Source organism: Sander lucioperca, chromosome 6, assembly GCF_008315115.2.
Source record: "Sander lucioperca isolate FBNREF2018 chromosome 6, SLUC_FBN_1.2, whole genome shotgun sequence".
NCBI lineage: Eukaryota > Metazoa > Chordata > Actinopteri > Perciformes > Percidae > Sander > Sander lucioperca.
Window position 1 is genome coordinate 16,291,651 of NC_050178.1, and position 25,000 is coordinate 16,316,650.

General features: G+C 42.0%; 1 protein-coding gene across 1 annotated transcript in view; it reads right to left on the bottom strand.

Annotated features, from left to right (window-relative positions):
• The window catches only part of nfasca (neurofascin homolog (chicken) a), a 172,360-nt gene that overhangs the window by 49,733 nt on the left and 97,627 nt on the right, over nt 1–25,000 (bottom strand). Inside the window, exons 4-10 of the mRNA XM_031277295.2 lie at nt 23,136–23,310; nt 16,182–16,199; nt 13,351–13,456; nt 9,556–9,752; nt 8,820–8,942; nt 6,588–6,758; nt 5,585–5,632 (exon numbers count right to left, since the gene is read on the bottom strand). Coding sequence (XP_031133155.1) covers nt 5,585–5,632; nt 6,588–6,758; nt 8,820–8,942; nt 9,556–9,752; nt 13,351–13,456; nt 16,182–16,199; nt 23,136–23,229 — 757 coding nt within the window. The 5' untranslated portion in view covers nt 23,230–23,310. The remainder of the gene's footprint in view (nt 1–5,584; nt 5,633–6,587; nt 6,759–8,819; nt 8,943–9,555; nt 9,753–13,350; nt 13,457–16,181; nt 16,200–23,135; nt 23,311–25,000) is intronic.

Genomic DNA, 25,000 nt, shown 5'->3' on the forward strand with positions numbered 1-25,000 from the left:
TCACTCAAATTTCTGCATGGGAAAGTCACTGGACGACACTAGCGTCATACACACAGTCATACTGAGAAATACAGACAAAGTTCTGTGGAGCTGATAGTCTTAATTAGCTTTGTAGCAACTCATTTGGCAATGGCTTGAATGTAACGGACGTTCATTAATATCAAAAAGTTACGCACTAAAGCTTTAAGTCATCGTCTGACTATATTGTGTTTCTTCCCCTTTAAAAATAAGATCCAAGTTGTAATAAAACAAATGCATCCTTCAATTTCTACTACTAGTTTAAATGTCAAGAGTTTGGAGTTATGCTTTGATTTGGACAAATTTATGAGGACCGTGGGTTGACATTCTGCTAATTGATCCTAAAGGCCTGGGCTTACCTTGTACTACATCAAATTGTACGCAGCATTATCATAATGATAATGATAATTACTGATAATTGTTTGAAACTACACCACTGGCTGAACCAATTTTTAAAAAATGCAGCAATTTAACAATCTTATTACACTGACTAATTTTTCTGACCTTTCATTATGATCATTATTTAAAGTTCTAGAGGGCTGTTTTCAGTCTGATCCAATCCCAACACAAATGCTGTTAACACTGTGGACGTGGCAAAGAGCTGCAGCTTGGTGAGAAGTGTGTGGGATTAAATTAGCATTAGCATCCTTTGTGATGCAGATCTGTATGGGATTAAAGCATCTGTTAGGTGTTAGCTTCTCCAGTGGCTGGCGAAGGAGGATCTGCTATTGTTAGTGACACTGGGAGGAGAAGAAGAATGACAAGAGGAGGAAACATACAGAAGGTTAGTGGTAACAAATGCCTGCAAAAGTGATCATGTACACAATCGCTATAGTGGGAGCTACAGCGATGCAGCGAGCACCCTGGAAATGTGACCAAACATGGCTAACGTGGCAAACACCCTGCTGATGATGCTGGCAGGGCTTCCCAGGATGCATTGCAGCTTTACACCCACCCACACAAAAAAGACAGAGTTGTGGTTTTCGCATTCATAACAGATTAGTGATCAAATATGGAGCATGTGTGCTTGAGCGTGTGTTTGAGTGGTCGCGTGTGAGCATTTCAACAGCTGTTACAGTCACTCGCCCTGCACGCAGTAGTAGGAGGCAGCTAACCTTATTTCCATACATATATGACTATTAAGGACCACAGCATGAATCCAGACTGAATATTCATCATGTGAACTAATCCTGCTCTGCGCCGGAGCCTCGTCTCCGTCTTCAGTCCCAGCCTGTCACTAGGAGCATCTTCTCCCTAAGGGACATATCCCATCTCCCCCCTGGGCTTCACTGCACTGTGCCCCCCCAGTTCAGCCAGTAGCACATATGCTGCCACTTTGGCTGATCTGTTCCCTCCAGCTATGGACTCGTTCAATAGCTGTATGGCATAATGAATATCCAGATTCTCTACTGCATGTGCAATACACTTAAGTTAAGGGTAATTTGTGTGTTAATTACTGTATGTTTATTCATTACATGTGATCATTTTACACTGATTGAAAGGTGGAATAAACAGATTATGGACTAAATGAGATGAATACTTATTTCTACTGTCTGTGAGTGCATATTAGGGTCACAGAGATGTTGCTTTGGCTTTTATTGGAAGGAACATCTGGTCCAGTCGCTCATTCTCCTTGCCTGCAACACTTTGCATTAAATTGTTTCTGTTGTTGTTGATTACATTAGGAGTTTCAGTGGACAGTAGTGGTGAAAAGGGTATCGCGTATTTTATTCTGATGGAAACACAAAATAAAATAATAACTTTTGATCCACAAGGACTTTAGGGTGAAGTACATAGACACAAAATAGCAGCGGCTTCAATCCAAAACATATCTGTATCATTATAAAAACACATTGTTAGCATTCGGCTTTCTTGGAGACCTTGAATGGAGTCCTGTATGGGGCTCCAGTGGGGGACTCCATAGTTCTGCTGGGGGACTTCAACGCGCACGTGGGAAATGATGGAGACACATGGAGAGGCGTGATTGGGAGGAACGGCCTCCCTGATCTAAACCAGAGTGGTTGTTTGTTGTTGGACTTCTGTGCTAGTCATGGATTGTCTATAACGAACACCATGTTCGAACATAGGGATGCTCATAAGTGTACTTGGTACCAGAGCACCCTAGGCCAAAGGTCAATGATCGATTTTATAATCGTTTCATCTGATCTGAGGCCGTATGTTTTGGACACTCGGGTGAAGAGAGGGGCAGAGCTGTCAACTGATCACCATCTGGTTGTGAGTTGGGTCAATCAGAAATTGGGAACGTCTGGAGGAGGCCCCTGTCCGACAGACTTTCAACTCACACCTCCGGCGGAGCTTTTCGTGCATCCCTGTGGAGGCTGGGGGCATTGAACCCGAGTGGACAATGTTCAAAGTTTCCATTGCTGAAGCTGCAGCGGGGAGCTGTGGTCTTAGGTGCCTCAAGGGGTGGTAACCCACGAACACCGTGGTGGACACCGGTGGTCAGGGAAGCCGTCCGACTGAAGAAGGAGTCTTTCCGGGATATGTTATCCCAGAGGACTCCGGAGGCAGTTGCAAGGTACCGAAGGGCCCGAAGGGCTGCAGCCTCTGCCGTGAAAGAGGCAAAGCAGTGGTGGGTGTGGGAGAAGTTCGGAGAAGACATGGAGAAGGACTTTCGGTTGGCACCAAGGTGCTTCTGGAAAACCGTTCGCCACCTCAGGAGGGGGAAGCGGGGAACCATCCAAGCTGTGTAAAGTAAGGATGGGACGCTGTTGACCTCAACTGAGGAGGTAATGGTGGAAGTTGCTGAGGTAGTTAAACAACTCCACAGTGGCAAAGCCCCAGGGATTGATGAGATCCATCCAGAAATGCTTAAAGCTCTGGGTGTGGAGGGGTTGTCTTGGTTGACATGCCTCTTCAACCTTGCGTGGAAGTCGGGGACGGTGCCTAAGGGTGGTGGTTCCCCTTTTCAAAAAGGGGGACCAGAGGGTGTGTGCCAATTACAGGGGTATCACACTTCTCAGCCTCCCCGGTAAAGTCTACTCCAAGGTGCTGGAAAGGAGGGTTCGGTCGATAGTCGAACCTCAGGTTGAAGAGGAACAATGCGGATTCCGTCCTGGTCGTGGAACAACGGACCAGATCTTTACTCTTGCAAGGATCCTGGAGGGAGCCTGGGAGTATGCCCAACCGGTCTACATGTGCTTTGTGGATCTGGAGAAGGCGTATGACCGGGTCCCCCGGGAGATACTGTGGGAGGTGCTGCGGGAGTATGGGGTGAGGGGGTCCCTTCTCAGGGCCATCCAATCTCTGTACGACCAAAGCGAGAGCTGTGTCCGGGTTCTCGGCAGTAAGTCGGACTCGTTTCAGGTGAGAGTTGGCCTCCGCCAGGGCTGCGCTTTGTCACCAATCCTGTTTGTAGTATTTATGGACAGGATATCGAGGCGTAGTCGGGGTGGAGAGGGGTTGCAGTTTGGTGAGCTGGGGATCTCATCGCTGCTTTTTACGGATGATGTGGTCCTGATGGCATCGTCGGCCTGTGACCTTCAGCACTCACTGGATCGATTCGCAGCCGAGTGTGAAGCGGCTGGGATGAGGATCAGCACCTCTAAATCTGAGGCCATGGTTCTCAGCAGGAAACCGATGGAGTGCCTTCTCCAGGTAGGGAATGAGTCTTTACCCCAAGTGAAGGAGTTCAAGTACCTTGGGGTATTGTTCGCGAGTGAGGGGACAATGGAGCGGGAGATTGGTCAGAGAATCGGCGCAGCGGGTGCGGTATTACACATTTATCGCACCGTTGTGACGAAAAGAGAGCTGAGCCAGAAGGCAAAGCTCTCAATCTACCGGTCAGTTTTCGTTCCTACCCTCACCTATGGTCATGAAGGCTGGGTCATGACCGAAAGAACGAGATCCAGGGTACAAGCGGCCGAAATGGGTTTCCTTAGGAGGGTGGCTGGCGTCTCCCTTAGAGATAGGGTGAGAAGCTCAGTCATCCGTGAGGAGCTCGGAGTAGAGCCGCTGCTCCTTCGCGTCGAAAGGAGCCAGTTGAGGTGGTTCGGGCATCTGGTAAGGGTGCCCCCTGGGCGCCTCCCTAGGGAGGTGTTCCAGGCACGTCCAGCTGGGAGGAGTCCTCGGGGAAGACCCAGGACTAGGTGGAGGGATTATATCTCCAATCTGGCCTGGGAACGCCTCAGGATCCCCCAGTCGGAGCTGGTTAATGTGGCTCGGGAAAGGGAAGTTTGGGGTCCCCTGCTGGAGCTGCTACCCCCGCGACCCGTTACCGGATGAGCGGAAGAAGATGGATGGATGGATTGTTAGCTATGTCTTGCCAGGTCAGACTACACCTGACTAGCTTTTGAGATTTAAATCTGAAAAACAACGACTGCTGCAAGGTTCAAACAAACTATGGGCAATTCTTAGATGAGGAAATGACTCAACACATCTTAAAAACACTGACACCCAGTTCTTGTGAACCTGATTCTAGTACATACTGCAGTTTAAGGACAAATTCAACACTATATTCAGAGCAACCACTATATTTTTCTAGTTTGAAAATCCCATGAACTTAAGAAACTGGTCAATTTGTTTAATTGAGTGTTAGATTTGACATCTGAGTGAATGATAGAACTACAAATAATTTCTTATCAAGCCATAATGTCACTTTTAGTTGTTCATTTACGATGGAAAACAGTATTTAGTTTATTTATTTTATTATTTATTTAATAGTGTTGCTCACAAGTATCATGTATCTTGTCTTGTCTATGTGATATGATATGTGTTAGATGTCATAAGAGATATAGTTCTTTTGATAATTTTAAATTGAATTTAAAATAAATTTTAAATGTGGTTTCTGTCCAGACAATACAACTCCAGTACACACACTTAGATATGTGTAGATTTAGTGATGCCTCTCTCTTGAAAAAGGATCCAATTTAAATTAAATTTTGTGTTATCATGTTCATTTTCAGGTCCATATTTGTATTTTTGTATTCAATTAGAACATATTTACATGCTTTAATATTCAAAAAACACTTTTTCTCCTGTGTTGACCCTCTGTCTGAAACACTCCATTTTAGCACCTGTCCCTTTAAGAACCCCTCCCAAAAAAGTTCTGATTGGTTAGCGTTTTCGGGTGTTCTGCATTTGCCCTCGCAGAGTTTCTGCAATGTCATTGCAGCCGGGGAATTACTGTAACAACACTGGAGTGGCACTTTCTACCTATATACATTTTAGTTTTGACATCACGGTGCGTACGGTAAGTCCTGACGGTGTGTTTAAAGGCACAGTTTCTAAATACGGGCTGTGTGCATTTCTCTGCGGACTGGAGTCTTTTAATACTTGCACAGTATTTATTGTATATAGCATCTTAACTTGCTTTTAGAACATTTAATATTGACATGAAAAAATCTGGTATACCTTAAATGAAACACACACAAGCCATACTCACTTTTCCACATGAAGCCACACAGTACATTCTACACATTAGAGCAGTTAGGATTTCACATTGTGTCTAAGCTCAGTCTGAGGTTAGTGTGCTAGCCATGTTACTGTGGGACATGACTAAGGAGGTGGACAGGAAGTGGAGCTGTCTCGACAGGAAGTGACTCACCACCATAGGGGTCAGTGGCATTGTAAGATGTATCATTATACGGCTCCGCTGAAAACACAGGCACACACAGTGGCTCATCAGTCCACACAAAAACACACTGACGACACACTGAAGGAAAAGATTTCACATTATGTCAAAACAATCCAACATTTCATTGTCTCTATTCTGCAGCAACCTGAGGAAATATCATTAAAGGTTATGATTTAATGCATCTTATGTCATGACATCACCTCTAGATGGAGATTTATCATCCTCAATTTGGGTTGGATGGTGTGTGATCAAAACATGCACAGCAGACATTAATTAATAGAGAGAACAGGACCACAGAGTTCATACGCTGTTACCTTAGCCTAGAAATCTAGACGCACCCTAGCGGCAGCAAATGTAATTTGCAGCCAGGGTCAGTCTAGCAACTCTCCTTTGGCTTGCAAGCTGGAAAAACCAAATTCTGGTCAGGCCAATCACATCGTGTATAGAGTCGGTAGGCGGGCTTAACATAAGGACGGCAGAGTTGCGACGGTTCCACGTGAATTCCCTGCTACTTGAAAACAAAGTCTTTCGAATCGGCTTTGGCCATGACTCTGGAAGACTTTAGCACTGAAGTCATTCTTAAAAAAGGAAGATGTGTTCGGAGTTTTGCCGACTGGATAAGGCAAAAGTGTAATCTATCAACTGGCATTGCTCTGGTTGGCTATGAGTGCAGAGGGAATTTGAAAGACAATCGTTTATCCCGCCCTTCGGATTGAGCCCTGCCAATGGTAAGCTCCCAGACCCAACATCTTGATGTGGGTCTGACTTGTCAGGCTACTGTTACCTCAGACTAACTCAGGAATATTTGAGCATATAACTCAACGTCAGTATGGGATCTGCAAGTCTTTGTGTGTGTGTGTGTGTGTGTGTGTGTGTGTGTGTGTGTGTGTGTGTGTGTGTGTGTGTGTGTGTGTGTGTGTGTGTGTGTGTGTGTGTGTGTGTGTGTGTGTGTGTGTGTGTGTTGTCTACTCACTGGTCAGAACTTTGAGTGTGAAGGGGTTCTTTTGCTGGATGGTGTGTGTGAAAAGGAAGCGAGCGCTGCAGCTGTAGTCAGTGTGAGCGTCTCTGGCCAAAACGTTGGAGAAGTACAGGTCTCCGTTCAGACCCATGGACACTCTTGCATCCTGAGGGATGGGAGTCATGGCTGGAAGACACAGGAGGTGAACAGTGGGCAGGACAGAGGGAGAGAGAGAGGGGTAATGAAACCACATTAACTATTTGATTTGCACAGCAGCTAATAGAAACCACATTAGTAACAGCAGTATGTTACCATTAACCATCATTTTCTAAAAGCACTAAGTCAAAGACGTGGATTGCAGTTTGAATGTTAAACTTAAATATAAACTTGAAGAATCATCTATCGTTGCAGAAATCATAGTTATGATTTTGAAGCCACTGTGGGCGTTTACCATGCAGGTGTTGCCTAACAAAAAAAATCGGTTGCATTGTAGGAAACACAGCATCCTGCATTTTTGGAGATTAATCCATACTATTTTACTATCATAATATAATCCATACTACTCTTCTGCTTTGATTTTGACCATTCTTTTTGATTTAGATCTGTTATTGTATTGTAAGTCCCAAAACTTTACGGAAGTTGAAGATATCAAATGTCTTCAGTAATCATTTAATAAAGCAGGCCTACATCAACATATATAGATTATACATCTATGATTCTAACCACACATCATCTGCAGTGACAGACTTCTTGTCTGAGGCAAAGCAGACATTTCAAGAAATCAAAAGCTACCATCACTAGCTGATCCGTCAAATCTTGTATCAAAGGCTAAAAATATTCTCTAAATGTAAAAACAGAGAGCCCTTTAAGGTCAGCCACTGGTTTATAGATTGTGATGTGTGTGTATTTTAACATACAACTAAGTTTAACGTCTGTTCACGTTAGCTCTGTTAACCAGGCTGATGTGTCATCCTACGGTTGCTACAGGCAAATGTTAAGACGTCCAGACACACCGCCATCCACTCTGTAACTGCAGCAGCTGATGTGAGCCGTATGGTCGTCGAGACAGTGCCCCAGGACCAATCAGCAGCAGGCTCAGCAGTGCAAATCATGCGTTGGCGTGTTACAGTGTCTGGGCTACATGACACCATCATGGACTGTGGTTGATCTGATCTGATGTTAGTATGTGTGTCATATAGGCTTCTCACTGATTGGGTCCAGGTCACATCAGGTCAAAGGACCTATAGCTGCACTGTATACGTTTTTTTTAATTGGGAAGGAAATCCTTATTGTAATAGAAATAGTTGAAATGTTCTTCTTTAACTTTCTTTTAAAAGTTTTTAAATAGCCCTTCCAAGTAATTCAGTCAGTGTTATGGTTGTTTGACTACAGTGTCTCTACTGTATATGGCTGTAATGGCTTCTGGTTGGACATGAGGTCTACACACAAACAAACACACACACACACACACACACACACACACACACACACACACACACACACACACATACACACACACACACACACACACACACACACACACACACACACACACACACACACACACACACACACATACACACACACACACACACACACACTGGCTCAGCAGTACTGTAGCGTAAGCCACTTGGGAGAAGGACAATACAGTGCGAAGGAGAGGGGTGAGGATAGGATGCCCGACTGTAAAGTCTCCTTTCAACTGCTGAGAGAGAGAAACTGAGAGCACGAGGGATAAAAGACAGAAGCATAGCATTATAGTGAGAGGTCACTGGAGACGAACTGCTATGAAAAGAAGGAAATAAAGCCTGTCTCTAGATGACCTGATGGACCTCTAGTCTATCACAAAGTAAAGGGACTAAAGACAAGTAAAATGCACTTCTCCGCACCCAGATTGTTTTTCTTTGGGCTTGCTGATTGACTTTACTTGTGGTGGTTGTGTTAAAAAACACGACAGTAAACGTGAGAATGATGCAGTCAGTCTCCAAGCTTATCAGGTGTTCAGTTTTAAGAGGAAAAGTTCCTTTAAATAAAGTTCTATTTCTCCCTTGGTGTAAAATTACTCTCATGTCCTGTTAGATGATAAAACTGCACCCGATAATATGAGATAGTATCATTTGTATTGGCTAATAATGTGATGGCAGTGAAGAAAATCATCAGGGCACGCAGATAAAACACACTACATGTAGAGAAAGAGAAATATACCCAGTGTGCTTGTGTGTATGTTTGTGTGTAATTGTTGCTCACCGCTGTTCATCCAGAAGGTGAACGGAGGAGGCAGGCCCGGTGGGGGGTTGCAGGGTAGAACCAGCGGGGTGCCTTCAGGCACACCCACTGGCTCCAGCACCTCTTTAGGCCACAAAGGAGCCTCTGAAGGATGGGGACGAGGGGTGTGAGGAGAAGGGGAAGAGAAGGAGAGGACAGAGAGAGAAAGAGATGTGAAAAATTATATATATGACAAGAATTTCAGTCAACCAGGGTGAGGGAGGAATAATAAGAATAAGTCTCCCTATGAACTGTTCCTGTTCTTCACAGATGATTGGTTGTATTTTAGGGAATTTCTGGTGGTTGCAATTGTCAACAGATACGGTGGCACTGCAACAAGCATTAAATAAAACGTTGCTGTTGTGTGTTCAACTTTTCTAATGTAAGATACCATAACGCTTTGAATAAAAAAAAAAAATCTTTGTAGCCTATGATGGTATTTCTTTATTTTTTTATTTAGAACAAAAAATAACATATAAAACCACAATAACTGCGTAGCAACACACCAAAAGGAAAAACAATATCTAAGTGTTACAAACAATATGTTTAATCTGTACGGAAAAAGGAGCGGGACGAAGCCGAAAACTTGTTAATTTCCCACCCTATGCATAATATCATGTAATATCGTGTGTGTGTGTGTGTGTGTGTGTGTGTGTGTGTGTGTGTGTGTGTGTGCGTGTGTGTGTGTGTGTGTGTGTGTGTGTGTGTGTATTCTTACTGGAGACCCGGAGCAGGATTTTGTTAGACAGAGCCACTCCGAGGTCATTGCTGGCGAAACACTGGTACTCTCCCTCATAGTCCTCTGGTCGTCCACCGCTACGGAAACCGATCTCCAGAGTTCCCGAGCGTTTTCGCATCGTCACCCTGGGATCTTTCCCGATGTTGAAAAACTTCCCGTTCCTTCGCCATGAGAACCTGAGCCAAAAGACAACGAATCAACGAGTAAGCATTTTAACAACAGAATTAAAGTTCATCTACTGAGGACCTCTTCATGTGATGTTCATTTTAAGTTTGATACAGTCTTTCTGGTGTCAACCAAGTTTTATTGCCTTGTCTTCTTACCCCAAAACCCACCGTAGTCACAGGACATTTAGATGAGACAGAGCTCAGAGTTGGCACAGTGGAAACTAACCATACCTTCCATTGCATTACAACCAACTGTCCAACTCAACACATATAAATATCCCCAAAACTGTTAAATAAGGCTGTGGAGACATTTTTAGTAAGTTAAGTGTACTCATGCAGGGAAAGGTATAAGAACATTCCTAGCCTGCAACTGTACTATCAAGCAAAACCAATGGAACGTTTGACATAATATTTAAGGCAGCAAATACTGGTTAAATAATAATGACAAATTACTGTACATTCTAATGTTTTATGTATTTGTGTATTTATATATATGTTTTAAGTATATCTCCCTGCCTCCCTGTTTGCTGTTAATGCAAACTGAGTACCTTACCTACCAATACCTTTCATCGTAATAAATTCAGTATGTGGTAGTAATGCCTTTCTTCTCTGTTCCAATCGTCAACAGCTGTCTGCTTTGATCCACCCTCTCTCTTCAGTGTGCACCAATGTTAAAAAGTCCCACTGGCATCGTTTCCTTGTGCTACTTTCAAATGGCTATATTTTCAAGATGATTTGTTCTTTCTTCATAATGTACATAGTATACTCCTTTCTGTTATTTGAGCAGTTTATCTTATCTAAGTTTAAACTAAACACACTCACTCACTCAGCACAGGACTTTCAGGTTCATAGGGCTGCCCTCGCATTGCCTGCGCTCCAACCAAAAAGAAACTCAGGGTAGCAGAGTGGTGCGTTTGAGATGACTGATGAAATGAATGGTGAAAAGTTAAATGTAGTTTCATGTTATGGGCTCATACATGAAAAAACACCAGCACACTTGTTTTTGAGGAGACATTAAGGCAAAAAGTTACCTAGACATGAGGTATACCCACTGGACTATCACCATGTCAACACGGACGATTAATTGTTTTAACAACCAGAGAAAGTGAAAGCCCTTTGCTTGTCATGTGGTTGCCATCTTACGTTACTCAACTGCCACATGCCAGTAGCACAAACATCCAGCACACACATCCTGTTTGTGTATAATCCTGTTCCATGTGGTGTTTCCAGAGGGCTCCCTGATTAGTGAAGAGCCCTGAATATGCTTACATAACCCGCCGCTATTTTTAGTGATAAGCGGGGATTTACAAAAAGATGCTTCCTGTCATTTTTGGGCAGGTTCCAGTAGAGTTGGGCCTGTTGGAGGTGCAGCGCAGCACAGAGCATGAACAATGGGCCACTATTGAAGCTCTGGAGACCAGAGCTGTGTGTGTGTGTTGTGGCATGTGTTGCAGTGTGAGAGACTGACTGTGAGTGAATAAGTGAACGATCCCTTGCGCTGAATGTTTCATGAGCATGAATAGTCAACTGAGTGCATTATTGGAGCACAAAGCCTGTCCTGGGAAGGGAGAGCCAGTATGTGTGCATGGGAGAGTGGCTGTGAGTGCCTTATTGTGAGGTTGTGTAAGTGTGTGTGTGTGTACACAAGTATCTGCGTGTGTGTGTGTGTGTGTGTGTGTGTGTGTGTGTGTGTGTGTGTGTGTGTGTGTGTGTGTGTGTGTGTGTGTGTGTGTGTGTGTGTCTTACGTAAAGCCAATCTGTCTCCAAATAAACAATGTACCACTGTCCTGAGCTGGTCATACCCCCAGTGATGTAACCACTGGAGACAGTGTGTGTGTGTGTGTGTGTGTGTGTGTGTGTGTGTGTGTGTGTGTGTGTGTGTGTGTGTGTGTGTGTGTGTGTGTGTGTGTGTGTGTGTGTGTGTGTGTGTGGAACAGAAGAAAAAAGAGTGAGAAAGTGTAAGTGATAAAGATGAGGGCAAGAGAGAGAGACATTAAAAAAATATATGGACTAATCCAGCTGGGTTATTGATCACATTTAGGAGAAAAAAACTCCATTAACATACCACATGTGTCTCAAATGTGAAAGTAGTTTTTTCAGTGTTTCCAGTTTCCAGTTTTCCAGAAAAAACATAAAATGAATTTCAATATTGCGGAACTCCTGTTGGGTTTAGGGGGTGGCTCCAAGAGGCTTTTTTTGTATGTCTGGATAAGATACGTACACCTACCAAATTTCATAGCTCTACGTGAAGGTGAAAGGAGGGGCTTTAACTTTGTTGTTTGCTGTTAGGGGGCGCTATTGAGCCAATTTGCCATGGCCAAGCCCGAGACCCATATCAGATCTCAATTTTCACCAGTCTGACATTCATACAAATGTTCGTGCATTTTTGAGTATCCAAAGCACCTTTAAAAAATTAGCTCAAATACATAGAATAATAATAATCAGAAGAAAGAAAGAAAGAAAGAAGAAGAAAAAACATTTGAATTCCAATAGGGCTTTAGCCCCCGACGCTGTCGGTGCTCAAGCCCTTATGATGGAAAGACAGGGAGAGCTCTGGTTTACAACAGCAGGAGCAGACAGCCTGACAGAGTGATGGAGGTAATGGAAGGGCAATGTGAGGGGTAGCAGAGAGAGAGAGAGAGAGAGAGAGAGAGAGAGAGAGAGAGAGAGAGCAGCAAAAAACACAACAGACCGCTTGTCAGGTTAAGGCTGTAGGGAGCAGGCAGACAGGTGTAACACTGAGTTTATAGGGCTGTTAGCAGAAATGGAGCTTTAGGGAAGGACAGCATTCAGCTGAAGGGGAACAGGGTCACTGAAAAAGAGAGGGTTAACTGAAGTGAAAAAATAGTTAATGTGTGTGTGTGTGTGTGTGTGTGTGTGTGTGTGTGTGTGTGTGTGTGTGTGTGTGTGTGTGTGTGTGTGTGTGTGTGTGTGTGTGTGTGTGTGTGTGACAGAAACAGACAGACAGACAGACAGACAGGGGGGAAGAGTGGCAGAACAGCACATCTGAGTGGCACTACTGTCACTCCACATAACTCTCACTGCCAGAAAGAGACAGGAGGGCAAGGAGATACCAAGGATAGACAGACCAGGGTGACAAAAGGCAGCAGAGGAGAGAATAGACAGAGGACACAGAGAAAGACAATGGGCCTGAGTGAAAATAATGAATGGATAGACAGTGTGAAGGAGAAGAAGAGGAGGAATCAGCACCACTGAATGTTCCCCGGACTGCTCTGATTTTCCTGATTCCTCTCCCGCTGCGTGTGATTGGTGCACACAGCCTGCAGCCTGTTTCAGCACCGATTTTACACTTTGAGGACAGCTTACTCACTATTATGAATTATGAAGACACTGCTTTGGGTAAGAAATGTGGCTGTTGGATTTTTTAAATGTTAGTTTGATTGTCTATAAGCACCACAAATTAAACTTCATATCAGGGAGGAGGCACTTCAGCGAGAAAAAGCCCTCCATGTTAAATATAAAATAAAATGCTAAGCTTTATATGTGTGTGTGTGTGTGTGTGTGTGTGTGTGTGTGTGTGTGTGTGTGTGTGTGTGTGTGTGTGTGTGTGTGTGTGTGTGTGTGTGTGTGTGTGTGCACTGCTTACGTTGGCACTGGGTTGCCCTTGGCCTCACACTCGATGATGATGTTATCTCTGGGGTCGACAATGTAGTCCTTCACTGACTGTTTGACTATAGTGGGGGGCTGCTTTACTGTGGGAGGAGGGGAGAGACAGAGAGGTTACAGGAATAAGGCTGATAATGCACACACACACACACACACACACACACACACACACACACACACACACAGCGCTGCTTTGCTTCCGCTTCAATGCACTGTAGACAACATGGATTTATAGTCTAATAAAAGATTTACGTGACGTTAATAGAGAGACAGTAGAAGGGAGGAAGGAAGGAAGGAAGGAAAAGAGGAAGGCAGGGTCACACCATTGCATCCATTTCCTTCCCCAAATTAAATTGGTTGTTGTAAGGAACAGCTTCACACTCCTCTCACTTTGAGTTGCCAAACTTTCTTCAAAGCCACAAAATTTAATTCTAGTTTCCAACATGTACAGTAGCAGCCATGAAAAACATAGTATCTTGGGTTTGAATATTTCATTCACTATGAGCATCATATAGCTTTAATGGCGAGTTGATGCAGATGTGTGTATGTTAAGTTGTCTAACTGTGTAGAAACTATTTTTTACTATCTTTAAAGTGACATAAGAGATATTGTAAGGTTCAAGAGGTTAAGGGTAATTCCATATACTGCAACATATACCCAGATGTGCCTTGTCATCCATCCTCCTACACCCTATTGCATACTGATCTTAAAGGACCATTTCACCAACCGTACTAGGGACATTTGATTTATGAACATTATATGTGTTTATAGACATATAGTTGTTTTTCTGTGAGGGATTGTAACAGACATTAACATTACAGAAAGCTCACTTTAGTTTGGCTTCCAATGAAGTGGTTCAAATAATGTGGATAAATGTTGGTGTTTCTTGGCCCATTCGACCTTTTTTTAGCGATGTTGATGTATATGTCTCAGTCTCAGCATTTACTATGGTGAGTAAATGTTCTTATAACTAATAAAATAAATGTTAAGAACAAAGCAATACAACCCAAGTTGTAATAAACTGTAGCTTTCCTTTATCCTGGTACGTATGTAAAACTGATATGAAGAAGTTATAAATGCAATGATTACAATATAATACATATTGTTTGTCATGACATCCAAGTATCTGACCGTACTATGTATTTGACTGTACTATTTCAACTGTATGTTTTAATCATGTATTATGTGTATTATGTCTTATGTCATTTTTTGTGGACCCCAAAAAGATTAGTGGTCACCAAGGCGTCAGCCAGGGGGAACCAGTTAATAAACAATATCCGGAGGCAGATGCCATTTTTGATTAAAACCCATAGCTAAAAATAATCAACATTATAATTTTTTCATACCTAAAAAGCTACTTAATATTCACGGATTTTCCAAGAATTATTTTTTTACCAGGATGGAAAAGGCTCTTGAGCTTTAAAGGACAAAGCTGGTGTTATTCTATATCTTCTTATTGTAAAAAAAAAAAAAGGATCATTAATATATAAATATACAAACACATACTCTTAAAAAGGCTCAGTAATTTCCTAAAACAGCTGGTCACTGTAGCTTTTCTCAAACGTTAATTAAACAGGAGGAAATTGTGCATTTGTTGGGAACTATTTTCAGCAGCGAATTAATCCACATTTGGTGCTCTAGCGAGATTTGTGGCAGCAGGACGGTGTGTGTGGGATTGAGTGAAAATAAACTAGAGTGTGAATGTAATGAAGGAAGATGTCAGCCAGTGCAACTCACTGTGTGGCTCACTGATGGAGCTCTATGGCGCACAGGAAGGAGATACATCAGGCTGTGATACACACACACAATACTTTTTCTTTTCATGGGATTTGTTGTCAATAGGGAAGTTGTAGAATAATGCCTTACCTTTAAACCATTTTCCATGATTCATCTTTTTTAATTATTTTTTCATCTATCAGTCTAAACCTGCTTTACATTCTGTTAAAAGAAACAAATAGATCATAGCTTCCACCTCTCCAGCTGTGTTCAGTCTAATATACATATTTAATGGCTCATCAAACCCTCCACAGTACAGACACATCACGCAGCCAACATTTCTCTGCCCTTTTGCATTTCCAGCTCACTGAGCCCTGTAGGGCAGTGGATCTAACACTGTACACAAGTAGGCTACACACACGTCACACACACTCACACATACTGCACACACAATACAAGATAACAAGCACTTCAGAGGGCCAGCCGCCTGCTAGATTCAAAGAGGAGCTTGATGCTCTAAAAGAAAGCTCTGAGGCTGGACTGTAAGAGTGGAATCAGGCATGAGGGAACAGTTTCGCTCTGTAATAGCAGCTATTCCAGCTAATCCTATCCACAGCTGAAAAAGGACTGTATTATACATATCCCTCACATTGCTATGGCAACCATAAGAGTATTTTCATGGTATGCTTGGTTGAGATAAAAGCCAGGCTATGAGAGATAATTAGTATGGAAATTACTCTTCAATATATCAGCTTATACTACATCCTCCCAGCTCAGATTCATTAAAGTACCTCGGAGTTATGAATGCTGTGTTGCTATATATATATATATATATATATATATATATATATATATATATATATATATATATCTACTGTATATATATATATATATATATATATATATATATATAATGTTGGTATTCCTCAGTGCATTTCCCATGCACATTATTCACTGTGATTATTCCAATCTTCTCATTCACTCTCAATCATAAATTCATCATTTGTTTTGCACTTAAAGCAACAGATAGCTAGAGCAAGCTGTGAAATGGGTTGGTGGAACATAACATTAGCAGTGTTAAAAAGAAACACTTACGGTCTTGCAGGATCTTTGCTGTTAGTCCAATGTAAAGCCAAAGCGAGACAGAGAGAAGCATGGACAAATTGTAATGTGATTGTTAATCTTATTAAAGACATATAAACATTTATAGTACTATGTTATAACATTGCATATTCATCACGTTATGTTATGTTCAGCTCGGTGGTTCCCAACTGGTGGGGTGCATTTTAAAGTGGGTCCAGTGCAAGTGGTTCAACCCAACTGGAGTGATTTTTCCAGAGCAGCGCTTTTATTACGGCCAATATAAATATATATATATATATATATATATATATATATATATATATATATATATATATAGACACAATTTACTGTGCATTTATTATTAACTTCTCTCACAGCTGGCCTGCTGGCAGTTTTAATCCAGGCTCCAGCTCTGCAAAGTTGCAGATCTTTTAGCTGCTTCATTGAGCTCTTTCTTTCTTCTTCAGTCGTCTTTGTTGTGAAGGCATACATAAGCACACAAAACTAACATTAGGCTATAATTTATTTTTTAAATGCAAAGTTTATTACATTAACCAATTGGGACATTAATTTATCATGTAATAACAAAATAAGGCGCCTTTCACTTTCACTAATAAGCGGAGTTTGACATTCGACTCAAACTCATTGTAGCAGCTGAGACCTGGCCTACCACTTAGGGAACACAGCACGAGCACATATGGACAAAACAAACATGCTAAATAAACATATATGTTTATTTTTAAAGCAAACAACTCTCTCTTATGAAATCCAATCGTGGCACGGCTGTCTTGGAACGCAATAGACAGACGGTGGCGGAATGCTCTGACACTTAAATTCAACAACAAATTTAACAGTGAACAATCAGTGTTCGACCTATAGTCTGTTGAGATGCCTCTCCAAACGCAGAAATGAAGCACAATCACACCACGGGGCACTGTTAGAGTAAAAATTAATCACTATTTTATACCACTAACAAGGCTCAAAATAGCACCACACTTCCACGGTAGCATAATGAGGGTCCCTACATGTACACTGAGAATGTTGTAAGTGTCGAACCACGAACGCCCTGCTAGAGCTATGTTACTGGTTACTGGTTTCACACGTTCATGGTTCGACTGGTCATGGCTGTTTTCCCAAGATGGCGCCTGTCTGTATACCCGAAGGTAATGTCTTTATAAACTATCTTTTTAATAAACTGTCTGTACACTTACAAAGTTCTCAATGCTTCAGTTTACATGTAGGGACCCTCATTATGCTACCGTGGAAGTGTGGTGCTATTTTGCTTCAAGTTTTCAAGTTTGCGCTAGATTGTTTCAAGTTAGAGACACATTCGATTACCATCAAAACATATCCAAGAGAACAGTTGACTCGGTACACATTGTGTGTTATTAACCCCTAGGTTCATTTTGTGCCGGAATTGTCCTTTAACTGCTGGCTGAGACGAACCAGCCTTGTGAGCGGATGTTTAAGGGGAAGCTTAAACCCTGAGGGTGGACCAGTTGAGAACCACTGTTATAGCTTACAGTTATGTTGTGTAGAGTTTATGTAATACAATATTGAAATTAGTTGTTATAAACAGAGAGAGAGAGAATCGTGATCTATAGAATAAAACACAGAAACTAAGACTGTGGACTCACCTGTAAGGAGTTCCCGCATCAGCAAAGGGTGAGCAGTAAGGAAGAGAAAGACAACACACACACGTTATGTTTCAGATTGTACATCACAGACTGTAACAGTGTCACGCTTTTCTTTGGCAGCCCGATTTCTTTATGTGATTCAAATGTGTTTGGTTTCTGCAGCACCACAGGACATGTGAGGAGCATACAATGAGGTGGTAGTGAGTTGATTAAACATATGTCAGAAAATACTTTTTGTCCTTTGGTATCACTTTGTCCTATTTGGCATACATAATGACATTATAAATCTAGTTTATGTTTGTACAGTCATTTTGTAATGCTCGATATGATTAGACGTGCTTTTCAAATTACAATCTGACAATCATTCAGTGTTGACTGCGCTGACTGACAATAACAGGCTGATAAAAAGACAGCGATCTGACAATGTAAGTGTGTAACATGACTTTTGTAGGTGCCTGACTGTAAGTGAGGGTAATGTAATGCAATACTAATAAGAAATAATTCAACTCGAGCACAAGGTAACAAGACTTTAACATTTGACTAAGTGCTGTAAATGTACTAAATACCTGTATGTGTAGATATGCAGAGGTGCGTGTTTGATTTAAGACCCTTCCCCACTGACACACAGGAACACACACACACACACACACACACACACACACACACACACACACACACATACATACACACACACACATACACACACAAAGATGAAGCAACCCTGTGTCAGGAGCTTGGCCTTGTGTTTGCGTAACAGATAAATCCTGATAAATGGTGTGTGCTGTGTGTGCATGTGTATGCATGCTTACGTCCATGCTGCTGTTTACTAGTATGGGTCTTGCCTGCATGTATTGTATATTTTATCTAGTTAATAATGATGATTGTTTTGTTAACTACAGTACAACTCCGCAGACCTTTTAACGGAACTTAAATAGTATTAATATCATGCCCTTTATATATTATTATGTAAAGATGGAGTGTGTGTGTGTGTGTGTGTGTGTGTGTGTGTGTGTGTGTGTGTGTGTGTGTGTGTGTGTGTGTGTGTGTGTGTGTGTGTGTGTGTGTGTAAGTGTGTCCATGGGGGTGTGTCCTGTAAGGATGTGCGGAAAGAACTCATCAATAAAGGTCAAAAGTGCAGTTTGCTGTGAAGCAAATAAAGAGACTGAAGGAAAAGAGGGGGATGGGGCTTCTCATTCTGTCTCCTGAATTAAACCATCAACACACTGTGGATGTGCTGCTCTGACAAAAAGCTACAAGGGAAGAGTCATCAGGGTCTAACATGTCATATTGCATCATTTTGCGAAACAAAAATGTGACTACTGGTGGCTTTTTGATATATATTTTATGCCATTCTATGTCTACCAAGTAAAATTTCTTGTACACGTAAACATTCTTGGCCTGATTCTCAAGGTGCAAGTTTCATTTATTGTCAATCTACAGCACAGGGTTGCACAATGAAATGCAAGATGTAGCCCCCTAATGCTAAGAACACAAAATAAAATAGCTAGAAGCTAGTCTTGAGTTAAATGGTACAAAAGCCAATTCTGCTGCTTGAAAATGTTGCATCAAAGTATATATTATAAAAACATAACAAGAACCTAATAAACTGTTTATTTACCGTTCGTACTTAACTAGGAGTTGAAATGGACCAACTGGGTAATGAGGGTATTATCCAAATGGTCTCTGCTGGGCGTGTGTGTGTGTGTGCGTGTGTGTGTGTGTGTATACACACACACACACATACACATATCAGATCAATAGAGCATCAAAAGTCTAGGGTTGAAAGGTCAGGCTTATAAAAAAAAAAAACAGAGAGAGAGAGAGATGGCGCCATAGGGGGGTAGAAAAAGAAGACAGAGGAGCTGACAGCTGTGAGTGTGTGTGTGTGTGTGTGTGTGTGTGTGTGTGTGTGTGTGTGTGTGTGTGTGTGTGTGTGTGTGTGTGTGTGTCAGCATGCAGTTGTGTATGGAACATATAGGCCAGGTGTCCTTGAGGCTCTCTCAAAATCAAATAATTTTTCATTGCACAATTGTGAAACATTTATCTTTGCTGTGAAAAGGAGTGTGTGTGCATGCATGCGTGCGTGCGTGCGTGCGTGCGTGCATGTGAGAGAGGAAGGAAAGAAGAAGAAAGGGCATGACTCCTCCTTTTGTCCTTTGTGCTTTTGTTCTCAATTCCCTCAGAAATCCATTTAACAGCAGAATCCAGTCAGGCTGTTGTACTATCATAATGGACAGGTATGAGAATGTGTGTGTGTGTGTGTGTGTGTGTGTGTGTGTGTGTGTGTGTGTGTGTGTGTGTGTGTGTGTGTGTGTGTGTGTGTGTGTGTGTGTGTGTGTGTGTGTGTGTATGTTGGTGTATCTATATAAAACATTAATAATTGCATGGTGGAACCAAGGAAGACTTATCATCTTTGGCTTTGCAGTGAGGGAGCCACCCAAAGTGAAACACTATTACCCAGGGATATAAAGCAGTGTATTGTCATGATAATCAAATGTCAATGTGATCATATAGCTCTGGCAACATATTTATTATTTCATATTTAAAAAATTAAGGCTAGATTATTTTAACTTCACTGTTGGAGTTAATTAATTATTATTTTTCGGTAATCACTGTCTTGTTTTAAATTGATGTGCGCCTATGAGGAGTGCCATCACATCCATATATTGTCTGGACTGGTCCCATCAGAGGTTGCTGCTGGAAAGGGCGACTTTTGTTTCATGCATATGAACCGATGTGAACGTATGTTCATGCGCAACGTGGTTACCTTTTCTGAGCTGCAGTTTATATCAACCGTTGCCGTTTATCAAAAATAATGAACAGTTATATCTCACTCTTACTTTAGTCAGGCTCAGAGTCACAGAACACAGCTCTGGAAGTGGCTGGCACAGACACAGTCAGACCGAAAGATGCACTGCACCGCCCAGCAAGGTTAGCAAGACAGACAGACTAGAGAGACATGCACTACTGGCGAACACATCATCAAACATGGAGAGGGTTTACCCGAACTCTAGAGCCCTTGGAAGCGAACTGAGACCCCTGTTTCCAAGCGGACCAGAGTTCGGTCGTTTGGTCTGCACTATAGTTCGAATGAGCTTTCACACCACCCCAATCAAACCGGACTATCTGATGAAACTCTCCAGGGTTCGGTTAAAACAAACCAAACTGGGTTTGAAAGCAACCTTATTTTAACATACATGCGCAAGGTAACTTGAGAGTTAAGTTATGTATGTAACTATGTCACGCTACGTTATGTACGTAGGGGGTCGGGGATGGGAGGAAAACGTGCTCTGGTTTATTGGCATTTCTTTAAACCATTCACAATCGTCTTGGGCGTTGCTAAGCACCGGAGAGAATCAGCAGTGCCGCTGCAAAATAGGCTCGGAAGGAACTTGTTTTGTTGGAATATGTGTACGTTTAAAAGTTGTTTTAGTCTTGCAACAGAAAACTCAGATTGGACAGATAGTCTAGCTTTGACCAGGACAGTCCCGATTTTCAGTTGCGTGTCCCGAGTGCCAACAAAAGCCTGTTGGGACGCTAAAATGTCCCGGTTTACACCAACCACTATGAAATTGTCCCGGTTGTCATTGATTACATAGCCGACGTGGTCTTATTATAGCCCAATCATTAACTAAACCCATGTAGAAAGACTAATAAAGCGTCCAGCATAATATTTTTAACAATGTGTGTGTGTGTAAGTCAATCATAGCGGTCTGCGTCTGCATAATCTGTGCAGCCAGCATTACAATGTATATTTGCAAACATTGCTGCAATGCCTCTTCTTATCGGTCTCGTTTTAACCATAGCCAGTGAAAGAAATTGACAAAGCGACGCAGGGTGGAAATGTTCGCGCATTTCAAAAGCAGGGAGATTCCATTCAAAAATGTAGGTCTCCTTTGTCAGTTCACCATGTGTCTACCGGGCACAAAACCCGTTGAGCGGATCTTTTCGCTCATGAACAACACATGGACTGACGAGAGGAACCGCATGACCATTCCCACCTTAAATTTTGCTGACACCTGTGCGCAATTTCACAGTAGGCTTTCAGCCAACAAATTGATTCTTGAGCAAATTCACTCCTCTAACAAATATACGAAATGAATGTTTCCAATAGGGAAGCTATCTGATCTATCAAATTAGATTACATTTGTGTGTGTGTGTTGTTAGTTAGAATAACACTGGTAACACTTTACGGTAAGGGTACATGAATTATCATGAAATGTGGTTATCACTGCTCAAATTTTTATTTGAATATAACTTGTGCATAATGATGTATCCACCTTACCTAATGCTTTAGTTGATGTGTTGTTAATGCATGTGCATGAGGTCATGAATGAGAGGCTATGAACTCATGTAAATTCCTGATGATTCATAAGATATAAAGGAATGAAGTAATGCACAAATCATGAATTAATTCATGCATGAATTTATAATTCATGTACCCTTACCACAGTGTTACCATAACTTTAGTTCAAGCCTGTGGCAGCAGTTCCAAATAATTCGTTTAGTGCCATGCAATGAAATATACCTTTTCACAAAGTTTTTCACAAGTTCAGTGGGTGCATTTTCCAAAAGAATGCTTTAATTCTGAAAAATAAAGTTGGTCCCAAACGAAACTCACTCAATGTCTTTTAATATTATTTCTTAGTTATGTAGGCTACATACCAAGAAAATTCATGAATATTAACTGAGGTACCCCATTATGTTGTGAGCAGTAGGCCTATGTGTGCTGTTGGCAAAATTGTGTCTAATCTGTCTGTGTCTATGTCTGACCTGGGCTGGCACATGTTCTCATTAACAAGCCGAAGCGTGTACGTGCACGAGCACTACGATCACGCGCAAAGTGTCCCGGTTTTAGTTCCGGGAAATCTGGTCACCCTAGTCTAGCTAGCTGTCTGGGTTTACTTTGCAGAGATCTGAGAAAACTATAGTCCTCATATATCATGCCACTTGCCATACGTTGTAAAATGATCTGCCTTTTACTAAAAGGCTATAAGCAACAACATTTAATTTGACGAGGCAAACTGTCAAACAGCTCTTGTGTTTTGTGTTAGCGTGTGTCAGCAGTATGCAGTTTAAAGAGTTTGTAAAAGTGTTGGCTAAAAACGGTTGGCAGAATCTGACATTACATGGAATATAGTTACTACGTCAGTACTACCAGACAGCAAGTCAATTGGGCTGCAGCAATCCTAGCAACACTGAGTACCCTTGTGTAAACCTCAGTCAACTTCCCTTTAACCAAATTAATTGTCATAGTTTTGGTATTTGTGTCACCATTTGATGTAACATATTGTGTTAAAGTGGATCTGATGATTGCTGAGTGACTTACGGTCTTGTGGGACTTCAATAGGTGCTGCTTCGCGCCACAGTAGCAGCAATAATGACAGGTGAACCAGGGCCACATGGCCGCCCTGCCCCAACATCTCTCCCCAACCGATTGGCCGGCCTCGCCCCTCACCTCTCCTGATTGGCTAGATGGTTCTCCTTACAGCCACGCAGAGGACCTAAGAGTACAGACACAGACACAGAGACAAATGGTTAGGATGAAGACAGCATAGTAGGCCGCTCAGTACAGTATATCTACAGTATACACTGTTTGTATGTGTTGGTGAGTGTGTAGCTGTGCATGTATTCTGGCATGAGAGTGCGTGTCGACTCTGGCCTATATTCACAGCTGAGGCCCTGTGTGGCTCCCGAGAGAGAGCAGCCTGGAAACAAAGCCAGGGAGAAGCTCTGTGGCACTGCTTCTTTCAGTAGGATCAGGCTCCAGTCACAAGCTGTTTCACAGCAAAATGCAGAATGGTTTCAATTATCTGCCCAGAAATGATGATGGCGAATGGATTATTGGGACCAGTGCATCATTCGAATTTAATCAATGTCTTTGCTAATTGTAGCATTTTGTTTGTTAATTGTATATTTTCATAATCTTTTAACTTGAAGCTACAAAAGGGTGTTTAGGGACTGTGAAATATCTCTATATTAGCACTTATCATCACATTTCATCTATACAAAAATTCCAAAATTTAATTGAATTATGTTTATTGTTGTGTTCTTGAAATATATATTTTATTTCACAATTCAAAAGGCAAAATGTACTTCTACAAAAACCAATGTAATGAATGTTCCATCATTTGCTGCTGAACACTTAACCCATATACTAATATCAAGACGATGCAGTGATATTTATCACAATATTAACTTAGAATGCCAGTGAAAAAGCAGAACACTTAGTGCCGATGCTTCAACATCCATTTGTGTAATAGCTCGTCAGTTGCAGTGACAAACAAGGCATACCACCCACTGTATGTGGTCATTGACTCTGTCATTTCAAAGGTTTTTAAGGGTGTGTGGCCCTGATATCTGTGTCAACAAAGACAAATATAAGTGGAACGAGAGACTTTTAAATTTTAATTTACATTTGCTGTTTGGAGCACTGTCGTTCCCAAACCACAGGCCGTCGCTGTTGTCGTCTGGCATTTAGGTGCATCTGCATCATCATAGTGATGTTTTGGTAGTGTCGTTGTTATCTTATTATAGCTTGATACATACAGTAGGCTATGTCGCTATCAGCTGGCACACGAGCACTATTACAACTCGTACAATATTAATCATTTGTAAATGTTAGCTTGTTAGTGCAAAAATTAATGGAACCACCTTAAGATGTCTCAAATCTATTCGATATACCAATTTGATCGCAAAACAGCATGTGACGTCATTACACACAGGTTTTTATTTGCTTTAAAGCCGTTGGATGGAAACACTTTCGGCTTTATTCACATGAATGTTTTTAGTGAACTTCAGATAATTCGATTGACAGATGGAAACATAGCTTGCGTCTCAGCCTGTCACACTCACCTGTTTTGTTTGTGCTACCTTAACCACACCTATACCAAGCTTCATCGCCTTGTGCCCAATAAGGACTTTCTGGCCTCAGTAACTGGCAAAGATGTCAATGAGTGGTAAACCAGCTAGTAGGCCTGCTGACAATATGGGCACTACATCCATGTTTTTCTACAGTCAGTGGTCTAAACTTTTCTTCCTGCCACATTATTCAGCAGCCAACCCACAAGCCAAAGATTTCTAATTTACACCCCACCACCTCCAAATGACAGCCAGGTCTGTGTACTGGCAACCATAGCAGGACCACCTGCCACTGTTAATCCCTGTCCCCCATGCTGCCATCTCCCACCAGGA